The sequence below is a fragment of the Pieris brassicae genome, chromosome 4 (genome assembly GCF_905147105.1).
Source record: "Pieris brassicae chromosome 4, ilPieBrab1.1, whole genome shotgun sequence".
NCBI classification, from domain to species: domain Eukaryota; kingdom Metazoa; phylum Arthropoda; class Insecta; order Lepidoptera; family Pieridae; genus Pieris; species Pieris brassicae.
In genome coordinates this window covers 17751983-17768717 of record NC_059668.1, presented here as the reverse complement: position 1 = coordinate 17768717, position 16735 = coordinate 17751983, and the positions used below count along the sequence as shown (strand labels likewise).

The 16735-nt window shown below is 33.6% G+C and overlaps 1 protein-coding gene across 1 annotated transcript; it reads right to left on the bottom strand.

Moving 5' to 3' along the window:
- Positions 1-9661: 9661 nt before the first annotated feature.
- Positions 9662-12138, bottom strand: LOC123708483 (ervatamin-B-like). The gene is made up of 5 exons (XM_045659214.1): positions 11709-12138; positions 11078-11204; positions 10578-10759; positions 10281-10391; positions 9662-9885 (listed from the first exon to the last, which is right to left on the bottom strand). The coding sequence occupies exons 1-5, from the start codon at positions 12136-12138 to the stop codon at positions 9752-9754; spliced, it is 984 nt and encodes a 327-aa protein (XP_045515170.1). The 3' UTR covers positions 9662-9751.
- Positions 12139-16735: the final 4597 nt, after the last annotated feature.

Below are 16735 nucleotides of genomic sequence, written 5' to 3'. Positions count from 1 at the left end.
ACTTCGGGTTCTTCAAGAAAATAGCATACCAATTCTTGAAAGGCCGCACTTGTGAACCATTGACCGTATAAAAATTATAACTGTATTTACTGTATAAAACAATATATACTGTATCAAAAATTCTATTCTAATGATTATTATAATCAGCCATCTCAGGTCACTTAAATACCTATGGTTATAACACATTAATAAGAGGCAACTTAGAAATAATCCAAAAAAGATCTCTATTTTCCTTTTTATTGTCTTATTTTCATTTTAATTGATAAACAAGGAGAGCTAGCTGGAACTTATTCCTTTCGGAGGCCAAAGTACGTTGTGGGTCACACAGCACAAGCGTTTGGGTAACATATCCTCATTTAGGCACGTTTTGACAACGTGTTCGTAAGTTACTTGAATAAATCTTTAAACTAATTAAACATAATTAAACAATAGGGCAACACAAGTTCATAAAGCATTTACGTTAACCAACCCTTGCAATACCAAGCTGTTAACTAATAAATCATATATCCAATCAAGCGCATCTAAAACCCGCATTCTAAAAAAGAGCAATCTTCAAATTAAATCTTTAAATACCGTTTTAGCAATTTACAGGGAATTCGGTCGTTTTTACCAATTGTCGGCGATCGGAGATAGCTGCCCGCATGCGCACACGCAATGTTGACATACATCACGACTAATCAATGTTGGGGATGTTGTTTTAACCCCTCGGTATACGGTAATTCTACCACGAACTTTGTTAATAACAAGTTTTGAGTAGGTCAACTCATCAGTAATCTTGTCCAGGTATTCATAACAAGATGATTTCAACTGATCTATAAGACTGAGATATATTGACTATTGACCATGACGTTCTTCTATGTTCCCGTTATTTCTGACAAATAGTGCAGAAATGAGAATTTTTATCAGTTGTTTTAATACTTAGAACATAGACAGTGCCAGGATTATTTTAGTCGTCGCTGTCTATCTAGAGTCACGTGATCATTCAGTTCGCCTACTCTTAATTGGCCTCAGAATTTCTCGTTTCGGAGGCCAAGACTCATCTTAAGTCGCAGACTAGCGGAGTAAGTGAGTGTTCCAAATTGAAAGATAATTATTTCTAAAATTAAATGCATTATTATTCAGTTATGCAACTCAGTTATTGTTGGGGCCTTTATGCCTCCAACACTGATATTAAAATTGCATATACTTTCTACCCGTGACATGTTGTGTGACTCTGGATTTCTGGAATTTCTATATATCCTCTTAAGAAACCTGGCTTAAAAAATCAACGGCTTATACTAGGCCTTCAACCAGTCTCACCAAAATGCAATAATTATAAAAATTATAGGCGTATTTATGTCACAATAAAGGACATATGTCACGTATCGTAAAATCAAACATTTGTAAAATTGTGCCTTTGATCCCTGAGATTTTGTGTTCGTGACCTGACTGTTTTTCAATGAATGTTCTATATAATATGTATTATAGGCATTAAAATTGTGTTGGCCTACAAGCGAGATCTCACAAAAACGTAATTATTATACAATTTTTATACGCATTTATGCTCACTAAAAGTTGCCATACGTAAGTGACAAGAATCGTAAAATCATAACATACTAAATTGAACTTTATAAAGGAGACATAATCATAATTAACACTTAAAACCCCACAAATCCTGCTTCTTTACAGCCGTCTATAATTATCTTAATGAAAACGAACTTTGTGATTAGGGCCCTTAGCAATCTGATAATTAATGCATTACGTAATAATGACATGCGGGTTTGTCTGTTTGTTTTACGAACGTTAACCCTTTGACGATTGATGAGTTATTTTTAGAACAACGCGTGAGAGATTTTTTGTTGGGTTAATTAAATTCGTATATTGAATTAAAAGTTTATTGTTTCATTATGCGGATTTGTATTTATTGATATTATTTTCTAACGTTATTCCTTTGTAATACTGTGTGGAGAAAAGTAGTTCCGATCTGAAAGGAGGTTCCTCCATTCTAACATTGACTGACCCGAAGTCCCCAGTGGCTAAGGTCGAGAAGTGTATTTATCCTTAGCGCGTTTCAGGTTATGACATCATCGCGTTTTGAATTACACCAATATATAGGAAGTAAGTTTACTTTGGTTTTAGACTTATGTGTTCTATTTTTTTTCGTTATAGTACTATCGTTTTATAGAGGCCATAAATATTACTATCCAAATACGAACTACAGATATCTTTATAGCTTTGTAGTTTAGTGGTTAACTTATCGTGCTTTTGATTCGACGAAAGTAATTGATTCAAGACGATTGGCTGATGTAAAAATGACACTTCAAACTTCTATAAGGTGTTTGTAATTAAATTCTAAAAGACTGGACTAATTTCGTTTCTTCGATTAGATTTGAGAAATCTATATATCAATTAAATGATTGTTTTTATGAATGTACAGGACAACGTCTGTAAATAATATTAAAAAATACTACCCTAGTACCTAACAGTTTTATTCTAAGCGTGAATTGTAAAACCTTATGACATTTACTCTAGTCAAAGACAAGACTAGGAGTAGGTTGACTCAACTGCTCAGCTAATTACATGTTATTCTCACTGATTAAAGCACAGCTTGGGCTTAATGACTGACTCATGTTACGTCACGACATCGTCACTAACTTATACGATACGATTTTTAAAAGATTTTAGTAAATAATTCTCGAAAACCCGTTTGAACTCACTAGTTAATCAAATAAAAAAATCAGAAGATTTTTAAAAAGCCGGCAACGCACTCGCGACTCGCGCCCTCTGGCATTGAGTGTCCATGGGCAGCTGTATCACTTAACATCAGGTGAGCCTCCTGGCCGTTTTCCCCCTGTACAATTAAAAAAAAATGGAAAACTCTTGAAAATTTATCAGGACAATCCTCTAAGAACGTAATTTTTACAATCTAGATTACGCATAGAATAAGATGGGAATAAACATTTATAAAATCCAATATTAGTTTTATAGATATTGTATCTCGAGAAAGATTACAATGCTTGCTTATAAGAGATAACATTTAAACTTAGAATCTACTTCTGTTGAGTGCACACTCACCAAATACCCTCAGTATTTAGATAAAATATATTGCTTAAGGAGATTTTAAAAGGTAAATGCACTATTCAAAAAAAATATCTCAGTTATGTAGAATAATATAAAAAACAGAATGTATATAATTAATAGACGTTACAATTGAAAATATATCTTTAAAACAATGAATACCTTCAAATATTACGAAACTTGTGTTATGATTTCGTAATATCGTAAAGTGTAAAGCTCCCACATAATCAGTCCATTCTCACAGTAGCATCCTTCTCAATCAGCGAGCCATTGGGGGCGAACGATTTTTATTGTTTTTAAACCAATACGGGTACTTTCCCTAAAAACTACGATTAGATTAATTTTACTATCCCTTAATTAAACTTTATGTTAGTAATTTTACGTCGTACGATTTTTTATTGCGAATAGATTGTGTTTTGTGGCTGTAGCTCTGAAGTCGTAAAATGTAAACGATTTAATGGGTTTGAAGAATTAACGGGATGAGGGCTAATCTGTTAATTTAATGGGATGAATCATGTTTGATTAGGATATTTCCTAACTTAAAATGTGGAAAACGAAACATGTTCGAGTTCATGGGCTTTAGAACACATTGTGAGAGTTGCAGTTGCGTGCACGGACAGTGGCGGCTCGTGGTAAATTTCCAGAGATTCTTCGAAGCCTTCATCGAGAGGGTCAGGGAGGTTGATCCCGCTGCCCGGCCTCCGTTTCCGTTCCAACGTGCGCGTTGTGTAAACCTTGGTCCGCAGACAAGTCAGCGAACTGGGGTTCAAAAGAAGGGATGCTGACGTAACCTTGCAAGAATGGCACCCGACCTCTCCCAACTCTACAGACCAGTGCGCATAGGCCAATGTCAGTGAGGCCTTTGCTGTGCCAAGGTCCAGCCCACATCATCTATGGCCGTTGGGCTATGATATCAATGGCTGTTCGCGTACACTGTTACCGTGTCCTGCCTCGGTCGAATGCTAGTGGCGCCCTAGGGTTTTAGTTGGTATGCACAGTAACGAGTCCCACATAATCGTCCACTAAAAGGCAGTCGCGCCGCGGTAGGATATGCTTAACGCTTTTACCCCCAGACAGAAAAAAATGGTTTTAGGGTATTTTTTTATATAAAATATGGGGCAAACAGGCAGGAGGCTCACCTGATGTTAAGTGATACCGCCGCCCAAGGACACTCTCAATGCCAGAGGGCTCGTGAGTGCGTTGCCGGCCTTTAAAGAATTTGTACGCTCTTTTCTTGAAGGACCCTAAGTCGAATTGGTTCGGAAATACTGCAGTGGGCAACTGGTTCCAGCATCATTGCTCCGACATATACGCATAATCGGTACGGTAATATGTATTTGAGATAATGTTTTTCTTTAGTAATTTATAAATTAGACCTCAATATTAATACTGTAATATTGTTCTGTAATAACAATAATAAATACTAAGGTAATACTAAAAAAAAAGAAAATGTTCACTCTCTAAAATACTTCCGATTCATGTTTTCCGTAAAATCGTGTGTCGTGTTATCTTTTATCATAGTAAAATAATGAAAAACCTCGCTTCCCAGGGGCCTGTCAGTCAAACGTTTAACTTGGCATTTATTAAAGAGACAATGTTTAAACTTGGTCGCGTTTTTAAACTCCCAAGAGACACTAATGAATGGTCTGTTTTATCAACCGAATTGAATAATTAAGCCCTAACATAATGTATGTGAAAGACATATTTATTTACACTCTTTAGCACAATACTTAAATAATAAACACGATGCAACAGGCTGCCTTATCGCTACTAAGCAATCTCATTCAGGAAATCCTAGTATAAGAACAGTAAAAAAATAACTGTGAACTTCAAGACTGAATAACTGAATAATTGTGAAAACAATTAAATATTAATATTTATTAATAAAGGCTATGAAAATAGCTTTTAACATATACTGTACATATAAATTTATGTATGATGTGGTGAACCTTAATAAATAAAAATAAGTAAATCAATGGCGCAACAAACTTTTTAGGTCTGGGCCTCAGAATTCTGTATTTGGTGCATGATCATTTGTTAATCTAATTGGCAAGTAGTAGCCTTCTGTGCCTGACGCACGCCGTCGACTTTTTGGGTCTAAGCCAAGCCGGTTTTCTCACGATGTTTTCCTTCACCGCTCGAGCGAATGTTAAATGAGCACATAGAAAGAAAGTCCATTGGTGCACTGCCGGGGATCGAACCTACGACCTCAGGGATGAGCGTCGCACGCTGAAACCACTAGGCCAACACTGTTCTTACCTCAATAAATACATACAAATAAATAAAAAGGCAACCTAAATTTATAAACTAACCAAAGCAGACAGAAAAAGAAAATACAAATGAGAAAAACATGACTATTAGAAGTAATTTTATTGTATGTATGATGTATTAATTTAAATTAAGGAATATTGGCGATACTGATTAACACTAAATTTCTATGTGTGCTAGAAGTGCTATAGAGTTTTGATGATTTGTCAGTCAGTTACACTACGCAGTTATGCAGCCTGAGCTACTTCAAGAAAAGTATAGAACTGTTGCTTTTTTGCTCGACTTGGCCGTCCCCAGGCCCGGTCCCCCGGGTTGATATTTACAATTCGCGATAAATAATTTAGAACTTGTGTTGTCTTCGCTGGGAAACCAAGAAGGTCAACTGGTATGTGCCTTACTGACTTAACCATGAAGATCGCCTCTTTAATGTTTTGTCAATGAAAATAATATTAATATTATAGTTAATAAGCATGAAAATCGATTTAAAAGTTTCTATGCTAAACCAAAAAGAAAAACAAATCAAAAATGCAAAGTAACAACCAATGGCGAGCTTTAATAGGCGAGCTTTAAAATTAAACAACGCGTGACTTGACCGTACTAAACGTACAATCCACCTTTAAGTAATAAACAAATGAAGGCATAGTATACTCGCCCGTATATCCATGTACACAAGGGTAGAAACAGCGTGCTGAAAATCCTAAGTAAGTCTAAATTTTTTGCTTACTTTATACGGTAAGCAAACAAAGTTACCACGAGGGCTTACTTATATTTTGATATATTGCTCGTAATAATATGGGTTTCACTTTAAAAATCGCATTACCGGTGTTTATATAGCTTGAAAATTACCATTAAAGGTTTGTTTGGCTAGTTAGTGATGGGTTTAGTAAAGTAGAACATTTTATATATTGTTTATCTTTCGATCCTTTGACGTATTCACAAACTAAACCAACAGCGTAATTAATAACGATATATTTTGTGTGTTAGTTGTATCCATTGGTTAAGCGTTCGTTCTCACTAGGGTCGATGTTTGTCGTGATGGAAAATATTGTCAATGAATGAATCATATCAATATTATATTAAAACTGATGATATGTCTCAAAGGCCGGCAACGCATTTGCTGATATTAAGAGTATCTATGCCCGTTTTCCCAAAAAAAAAATTCTGATTACCTAGAGGGTCACGCTTGAGTCAGTGATTTTTAACAAAAATAACTAATTGTAAGACTATGAGTCTATGAGTCGATTAAAAATCATATCTTCTATAGTTATAAAGCGATTTTATAAATTATATTGTTAAGGGTAAAATACTATTTTAACAATTTGTAAATAGGGGTAGAATACTTGTATTTGGTTTATGATCATTGGCCGGTTTGTTTTCCCAAGTCACACGACACTTTTATGGGTTTCATATTTTTGTAAACATTTGCTATTTGACTCACGTTTGAAATCTAAAGGCTTAAAAATTCAGCGTAACTATTTCAAAACCTACAGGTTTTAGTACATGTTTATCCCGTATTTTACTCCTGTAAGATTTTTTATAATAACTGTTTCATCGTTTATATAACTACAAGATTGTGAATATTACATGCACATTATTGATATATTGTAGTATTTATTTTCTTAGAACTTCCAAGATATTTAAGTGATAAGGATTGCACTACATATAAAATATCTTATGTTATACACGTTTCAACGTGCAGCAAAATACAGTATTAAATAATGGACAGATCTTATGCATGACTATTATTTTTATTATATAATGTATTATTAAGACATATATTTTATACAAAAACTGTAAAGCTAACAAAATTACTTCATATCTACAATTGCCGCGCCCTACTTTATTACTCTTAATAACCAAGATGACTCTATCAACCCCCCAAATTTTGTTTACCTAATAGAATAACGAGCTATCGTATAATAAATTGGTAGATTTCCATACTCGATAGCCGTCCGTTTATCATTTTAATACGAGAAAGTGCTCGTGACGTCATTAAGTTCGAAGCCAATATTACTTTCGATTCCAATATCAACTTTAATGCCTTGAAATAAGGATGCTTCGAACGCAAGTGTATCGTTGTTCGTGGAACTTAAAAGGGCAGAAGATTGACAGTACGTTATTAAATTGTGATACAAATGACACAGGCGAGCGATGATTAGTAATTTTATAACGTTGTTAGTTTGGAATTATGGGAGGGTAAATAAACTACCGATTTTTATGTCTTTATTAACATTTGCATATTTCATGTTTATACTATTCAGCTATTAAGCTCGACATTTCAGGCTCGTGTAGGCGCGTTTTATGAAATGCTTTAGGGATAACCTCCGCCCATGGACTCCTGCAACACCTGGGCCTAGCGGGCATGTTGTACCTTTCAGGGAATGATACGCTTTTTTCTTAAAGGCACCTAAGTCGTATCGGTTTGAAAATACCTCTATTTGGTTTCCAACAAAGGTGTGGTGAGCGGTAGAAAGTGCTGTCATGTAGCGGCGTCTAGATGAAGAGGATGGAATTTGTATTCTGCCTCGTCGTCCGGTGATGGAATTTTTAATCAAATAAATTTAGTATCAAATAAAACTCTTAAGTTAAAAAAAATACTTGTAATAGTATAAGCTATGGTTGTCGTCGGCTAGGTGGAAGGCTACAAGGCAGATCGACAATTCGCTGGTGTGACCAAGTCACGATTTTCACGGGTCTCCCTTTAACAGCTTCCATAAGGAACGGTAAACTGATTAAACGGGAGGGGAGGGAGGGATAGCACTAGCAGTGCTGCTATAGTGACGCGACAACAATGAATAATATGACTGAGAACAAAACTTAATAGTAACTGACAGCACCTGGATAAGGGAGTACCTAACGCAAGTTTGATTCTAGTCGGTGTCATTGTGTTAATTAATTCATATAATTTTCATAATAAAACCATCATGTTTTATTCTACTGTAGGTATTTTCCGTGAAACATACAAAAGCAGCTGCGATACCGATAAGAAATTGCTTTCAATGTGATCACTTAGCCCCGTCGTTGATTAGTGGAAATCTCGAATAGCAAACACCTGAGGCCAAATTGTATTAGAGTTTCCATCTATATCTTAGGTAATTTTATGTGATTTTCATCATGAAAGGAAAGTACTTCCACATCCATAAGGATAAAGACTCGGAGAACGACGGAAAGAAGGTTAAAAAGTTGCCACACCTGCTTGTTAAATACTTACTTCGGCGCAGCAATCTATCCGTGAGATTTGGCATCCCAAATTAGAGAACATTATTTTTGGCGTGGTACTATGGTAGGAATATATGAGCAGAAAAGTATTAATCACACGTTTTCAACAAAATTGGTTTTAATTCGTTCGTTTAAATTAATTATACGATGTGAAATATTAATTCATTACAAGAGATTGCAACTACGAAAAAAAAATTATTTACGGATACAAATACTAATTTATTATATTTATTTTTCTTTACTTCTATAGTTTAATTAAATAGTTTATCTAGAAGTTTTCTATAAGTTTGCAGATTGAGAGGTTTGCTTGGCTTACAGAGTGATATGACGTGCCATCAGTTAATGAGGAAGGAACGAACCTCGACCGGGATGCCGATAATTACGCCAATCATTAATGCGGGCATAACAAATCCCCGGGAAGCTTTAATCAGGACGCGACGTAACAACAATTATAGTGTAATATCATTGGTCATCTATGGCGCAGTGGTTATTCTGCAAAATGTTTAATTATACACATCCTGTTAGAACGTTCAAAGTTACTAAAAGGGGGATTATACAGTTATAAAAATACGAAAAACCGGATATGATAAAATCAAATCACACCAGATACACGTGACGCTTTTGGCTTCAGAAACATTAATCCCCGGTGGGCTAAAGAAGCTAGGAAAGCGAATACAACGCAAGAAAATCGTTATGTATTTGATCAATATATAAACCATTTTACACACAAGCCGGTTAAACTATCCTAACTTTACTCATGAATATGGTATTGTTAATAGTACACACATTGTCCTATAATTCCAAAGTAACTATAATTAATATTAAATATCATAATCAGAACTGCGGTTATTGTACCAAAAAATTTTTTAGAGACCTAAGTACTAAAGCAATTTGTATTATTATAAAACACGCGAAACGTTGGAAAATTTTAAATTTAAAATTATGTAAATAATTATAAGTTTATAATAATACAAATAGCTTTAATCCGGTTAAAAAAAATTGATTTCTTTCAATGTGTAAGACCTAAGTACTAATTAAAGCAATTAATATACTCAGCAAACAATTGTTAAGCAGACCGGGCAGATTTCTAACGTAGAAAGGGTAGTTAAACGACAAATGATTACGGTAAACGACTTTTTATTCTAATTTTAATAGAAATACAGTCCAAAATACCATTATAAAATACATGGGTAAAATACATATTTTCTTAAGCGACTGTTGCAAGGGCAGCGTAGGACCCAATATTTAATGCTCGTTGTCCTCTAATGAGACGGATGTACCCTTGATCAGCCCAAGTAGTGCCCCAAGAGTTCTTAATTATCCAGAAGTCAGATACACCGTCTGAAATTTTAAATATCTAAATTAATGTTCTATAACCCACTCAACAGCGGCTAGTCCGTAAAACACCGTATATTCAAAGTTAAGTTGAACTCTTAGAAAATTCGAATTGAATTTCAGACCCCATCGACTTATTCGAGGTGTGTTCGTATCCGCCATATTCAGTAGGTCATGAATTGTGGTCCAGTCCAATCAGTTAACCTATCCGACTTTTAAGGAAGAACTGATCACCAATATCTCTATAAATTGAATAAGCGCACGATTTGGTTCACTTCGTTGGGGACTTCAATGTCTTACCTCTCCTAAACTATATATATAGATATAGTATACAATTTCTCATAAAAAGCATTTTTTTATTGTGACATATGTATTTGAAAAAAAAAATATACTTATATTACCATTTCCATAACCAACAAGCAGAACAGCGTGGTTACTATACGGGCAAGGAAGTGTGGGGATAAAAACTCCATTTCCTTTCTGATTTGTGAATTCAGCGTTAGCGCAAATAGCTGAAACATTTAGAAGTTATAACATATCTATCGGCTTCATTACTCGGAGCTAAGACTAGTCAACATTGGTAAAAGTTAAGAAGCACCGACACATAATTAGTTTTGAGAGAAATTAATAGTCATAGTGTTTATTTAACTAAATTAAATAATAGATAAAACGTATACTAGAGAGATTTTTTTACATACTAATAGATAAGGGCCCGTAATTAGCCAATGCATCTTTCAAACTATCTTCATCGTTAACTCCAAGTTCACTTCCTCCAGTGACTGTCACGGCAATTTTACTTTTATCAGTTCTGCATTGACCTTTTGTGTTCTCATAGGGATAGTCTGCTTCTGTCATTGACCCACCCTGCTCGGCTAGAGCTCTGAAATGTGTATATAATTTGTGTCTTTAGGAATATATTGACCATATCATTAAAGGAGCACTGGCCGTCCTGTCAAATTTAACGAAAAATATATAAGAATTATTCTTTTGCTAAGAAATTATATGCTGCTCTTCAGTACTATATATTTACACCAAATTTAAATTAATTAAAAAAAAATCTTTTAGAATGTAACGTTTTCATTACATTTTAAAGATTTTCACATTATTACACGCGATTATACAAGACGTTAAGTAATTCATAAGACAAAAAATAATATATAATAATATTACACCATTGAGGGAAAGGTTGTGTACTCACTGAAAAACTTGATGTGGAAAACCACCCGTTTTACAATCTTGAGCTGAGCTGCAATCAAATGCTTGCTGATCTGATAGGCTAATAGCTGTGGTACTATGTGCTTTGGCATATTGTCCTTCGATATTTCCTATAATATAAAAATAAATGACATTACAATAAATGTTACTATGGTCAGCAGTAATGATGCCTTTAATATACAATAATAACGTCAGTATTACGTGAGTAACACTGAATTTTTTTTAATATCAAATTTAGAACTCTTTAGTAACCTAATGTAGTTTATTGCATACATTTATCATTTGTTTTTGTGAAATGGTGGCAACTCTAAAACTCTTGTTACACGAGAAAATTATACCATAGAACTGAACATAAAATTCGAGGAATTCGCTTTACGAGCCCTGAAGATGCGGTGAAAGCGTACGAAAATGCCATAGAAGAGACCCCTAGGGAAGAATGGGCCCACTGCTTTTCTCAGTGGTTCCATGGAATGCGACGATGTGTAGAGAGGAACGGAGATTACTTCGAAAAACAATAAAAGTATTGGCAACTTTCTAGATTAAGCCGTTTTTCATTTTCTAATCATTTTCAGTGTTATCTAGGTACATTGTTTTATAAAATAAAATATACCTACCTACGGCGCTGAAAGCAAAACAAGACCCACAAGTCATCTGATTCTTGACTTCAGTCACATAACCCTGATTACGCCAATCTAAGTCAGATGGAAGCTGAAGCCCACTGGGCTTATGTTCGATAACATTGTCCGATGTAAAGTTCCCATTAAAACCAAAATAGCATTCCGAAATCTCTTCAAAGGTCAAATCTGTAAAATGATTGATGCCATATGAGTTTTGACTGTTGTTTTCATTATATTCGTTAATTTTTCTCAAATTTTCCTTGAATATTTCAAAACGACTCGAGCTAGATTCTTTATTAAATTTTTGAAGGAATTGCTTGTAGATTTCAGGAGCTTGGTCTAAGTCATAGTTATCTTGATCCAACAAAGAATATTCTGAAGTTATAACTTCAGTCACAATTAACACGAGATAGAAAAAGCGAAACATTATCAAGTATGATACACATGGTAAAAATAACTCTAATTATATAGTAGTTGTTATCAAATAAAATTCCAAATATGAATAATGATAAACTTGTAATGAAATATATTTAAAATGTCTAAATAAAATAAATAAAAATTCCTAAATAGTTATTAATTTTGAAGGATAAATACCGACTCGATAACGCACAACAAAAAACAATAAACGTCTCTTTCTTGAACTCGCCCTACATAACAATCACATGTATTAAATGTTGATAAGAATTTCACCAATATAGTATTTAGTCAAGTTTATATACAATTAATAAAAGTATAGCCTGGCCAGTTAATTAAATAAAATCACTCTATTCCGGAGAACTATTTAAACTAATTTATTCAAACAGTAATAGTCTTTAAAATGGCCTTACTGACTGTCGTTGCCGTCAGCTGTCAAATTCTAACATAGTGACGATTCGACTGAGCATGGTCTCATTCTTGTATATTGTGAGTTATAAGTTCAATAGGAAATCCGTAAAGTATTAAAGCCAATTAGGAACAGATATTCACAACAAAACGAACTATTTGTCGGAAAGAAAGCCTGAAGGAAGGACTTCTTATCAAAAGGATCTTATATCTTACAGACATTGTTCTCAATGTGGCATGCCAATTTGCAAATGGCGGTGTACTTGGTATACTTGGTGGTACTATAATCATATTTAATTTAGCGCTAATTTAATTTTAGACTTCAGTAAAGTTGCTATACATTGATAAGAAATATTTAAAATTGTTATAGCCGGCGATTTTAATTACGTATGTTTTGTATTGGGTTCCTCTTGGATAAAAGACTGCCGGAGTGCGAAAAACGTTCATTCACCCTGGATTATCGGGCTATGTTTGAGGACGCGGAAATGAAAATCTCTTAGTCAGGATAATTAACATCTTGCAAAATTCACAAATAATGCAGAGCACAAGTTTTTTTGATAGCGCACAAGTTCTTATTACTTTAAAGCCTTAATTAAATGTTGTGAAGAGTTTTCCAAAATAAAAAACTAAGTTATATTCAGGTATTCATACAATGACAATAAATAGTAACCAATAAATTATACTTTTTACTATTTTGTTCTCCCATCTTGAACTTCTTGAATGGCATTATAAGCAAAGGAAAATTGTACCTGTCAGCCACTTTTCTCCTTCTCCAATATTTCTGACAGAGGTTTAAAGTTAGTGTATAAATAATTGTAAGAGACGATACATGAAGCGTATATTAAGCCTAACAGTCGTTAATCAAATAATTTAAAAGTTTGGTCTGCTATAAAATGTTTTCGTTTATTTACCAAAAGCTTTGTCCCACACTTCGTGAAGGTTTACTTCGTGAAGTTAACCTTCACGAAGTGTGGGACAAAGCTTTTGCCAACTGTATTTTACGTATAAATGAAGAGTAAATAGACTAAGTCTTTTATTAAATAATCATTGGAATAGTAAACAATGACCCAAGCAGATATTTGATCCCATTGAAGATCATATATTTGCTATATATTGTGTATTATGTGAATTAGTGTCAAAGTATTTCCGTGGCCAGTAAGGATGATAATGCCGACTTATCCTCTTTTATATATACATCTATATCTAGTAGTAATAATATTTTTCAATGATCATCATTTCTAAATTCTAAATGAGCACTCCTTTTGTCATTTCATATGATTTCATAATAACATAAGACATCTAAATAATTAAATAATACATATATTGAGGTAAATTATTGGAAGTATTTCTTCAAATGACATTCTATAAGATATTATTAAATAAGAGAAGTTATAAAAATATACGGAGTAATCGGAAAATCTGTTGCCATATACTTTTTGAATAAAGTGTGAAACGTCATAAAATTTGTGTGTTGTATGTGAAAATGTTTATAGCTATTCTGAGTATTGCTATACACATAGTTAATACCCTCAGAGCAGGTATTTCAATTTATTGATCGAGCTCCAACTACGAAAAAGTACGACAGGTATTTCGGATGAGACTAGGCATTCGTAAACTAAATTTTAATTGTTCAACTTCAGCTGGGCAGTTAGATAAGAATCCCTACTACTACTAAGAACTACACTTCACCACTATAAAAAGTTCTTTGTATTGTCAACAAATAAAACACATAAGTATTAGGGTGATATAGGGTATACATTGATAGAAAACATTCTCATATAACATTTTAAGCAACATTTGAGTGCGCCACATATAACTGATGAGTAGAACAGCATGACACAGTGCTGTCACTTGGATTTAATTCTACTCTGCGATACGCTTTAAACTGATCTCCTTGGTATATGGCTACAGCAAAAATTCCTTTTATAACTCTGACATCACAGAGAAGACAATTTCGCATTTTAATCTATTCATTTTATATTCGAATTCCAAATTTAAATTGTTTTTCATGATTCGCATGATATTCAAAAGAAATAAATCATACTATTATTCATTTACGGGCGAGGTATTTCTGAACAACAACTAAGAAGTATCTATTGAAATGTGAAAACCAGAGCTGGAGCTGTGGTCACCGTTGACCACACTGAGTATTCCAGTAAGTATATATAGCCTGGATTGTTAATAATACACGACTATTGCACAGGTATTTCCATATTTTATTATTACGTTATCTTTTAACGTTTGAACTTCTGCAACATTCTTTTGTTTTTATCTTGTAATTACAGATTGTGAAGTCGTTTTTTAGCAATAGATAGTGGTCCGTAGTTGAACAAGGCATCCTTTAGCTGCTGTGCGCTTGATATTAGCAGCTCCTTACCAACGGTGACCTTCACAACTATTCGGTTTGAGTGGGTCCTGCGCTGGCTCGAAACTCTTTCGTAAGAGTAATGAACCTTCTTGGGAATCTAAAGATTTGAAAATATTCTTGTTGATAAAACAATACAACTGGGTATCTTTTTAACACTTTTTAAACGGATTGAAGCTACGTATTATTATTAAAAACTTATAATTATTTACATGATTTTAAATTTTTTCCGACGTTTCGTCTGCTTTACAGCGTGCGTGGTCACCGTGACTATGTAAAAGCTATGTTAACAAAAGAGAACTCCTTATTTATCTATAAAGTTTCAGCTTACATAGCTGCAAATGCGTAACATGAACCGCACCTGCCTTGGTCTTTGACAGGAATGAAGTAGCCAATTTGACGATAGTACAAACTACTTGGCACCCTTAAACCCTTCGGAATATAAACCTCGGTGGAAACCCCATACTGGAATAACCTCTTACAACCAAAATCATTTTCCACTCTTCAGGAGTCAAGTTAGTGAATTGGTAGAAACGAAACCTGGCAGATTGACTTTCTTTATTACATTGATACATTTTCTTTAAATTCTTTTTAAACGTTTCAAATTCTATAAATATACAAAAGATCGAAGTGGTCCAATTGACATAACTAAGAAGGCAAAAAGTAGAACGTAAAGTAAACATCATTGTAAATATTATTAATTGGATGTTACATTAAAAAATGTAGTTGGCATTATCAGAAATAACTGACGTAAGTTATGTTAAAGATTCCTTGATAGCGTATCAAATGAATGTTTAATATATATTTTAGTATTCACTGTTGATAAGCAAAATATCTGTAAACTAAAATCACATTGTTAATAGTATAAACAATGTGAATATATGTTGCCTGATCGGACTTGGATCGGTGTACATACGGCTATGTGTTAATTACGCGTTACTACGTGTTTGCGTGTCATTCTTTTAGTAATGTAAGTACTTGCTCCTAATGCACCATAATTTATTGATGGATGGATGGAGGTGAAAGATTTGGGCATCATATTTATAAAGTTTTTTTTATGTAATTAATTTTGACAATAATAAATTTTTTTACGTGATGTAAAATGTATTAAAAGAGTCGCGAAGAGTTTATTGCCAGGTCTTCTTGTTCGTTCTGCGCCTTTGATTTTAGAACTGTCTAAACATTCTGATAATCCGTGATTTTAACTCGCATCTCACTTTTATAACAGCAATCCCTTCGTCACATTATTTTTGGAATAACATAGTATTCTACTAAGCCATTTAATTTTTCGTCTCGATAAGTGAAGAGAGTGTGTATCTGAATTAAAATCATTAATAAAAATAGTTCATTGTCTACATTTTCATTTTGATAACAAAATATTTAGTATTTTATTTGATAAAAATTAGATTGATTATTGGAGGGAAAGAACATCAAACATATTATGGAGGGCCTAGTTTAAATTCAAAATAGATAAAAAACTTTTTGTGTGTAGCCCACACTAATTCAAACAAGTTTTGTATTTTTTCAAAATTTTAAAGAAAGGTTGGCCAATAATAACCTATTATGAATATTAAAGATGTTATTAACCGTACAACCCATCTGGAAAACGGGCCACTTTAAGGTAAATAATAAGTTTCGTTTTTTATATTATATTATAGAAGATTTTAGGTTGACTAGGTTTCTAATTAAGAATTGACTGACAAGCCGTAGTCTTTGTGGGGGTCAGACAACTTAAAATATTAATTATGTTTCAGGACGAAACACCTGGAACATATATTGTTACAATTTGAAGAATATCCTAGCTTAACAAAAAGATTATCATGTCAGTGTCAGTTAA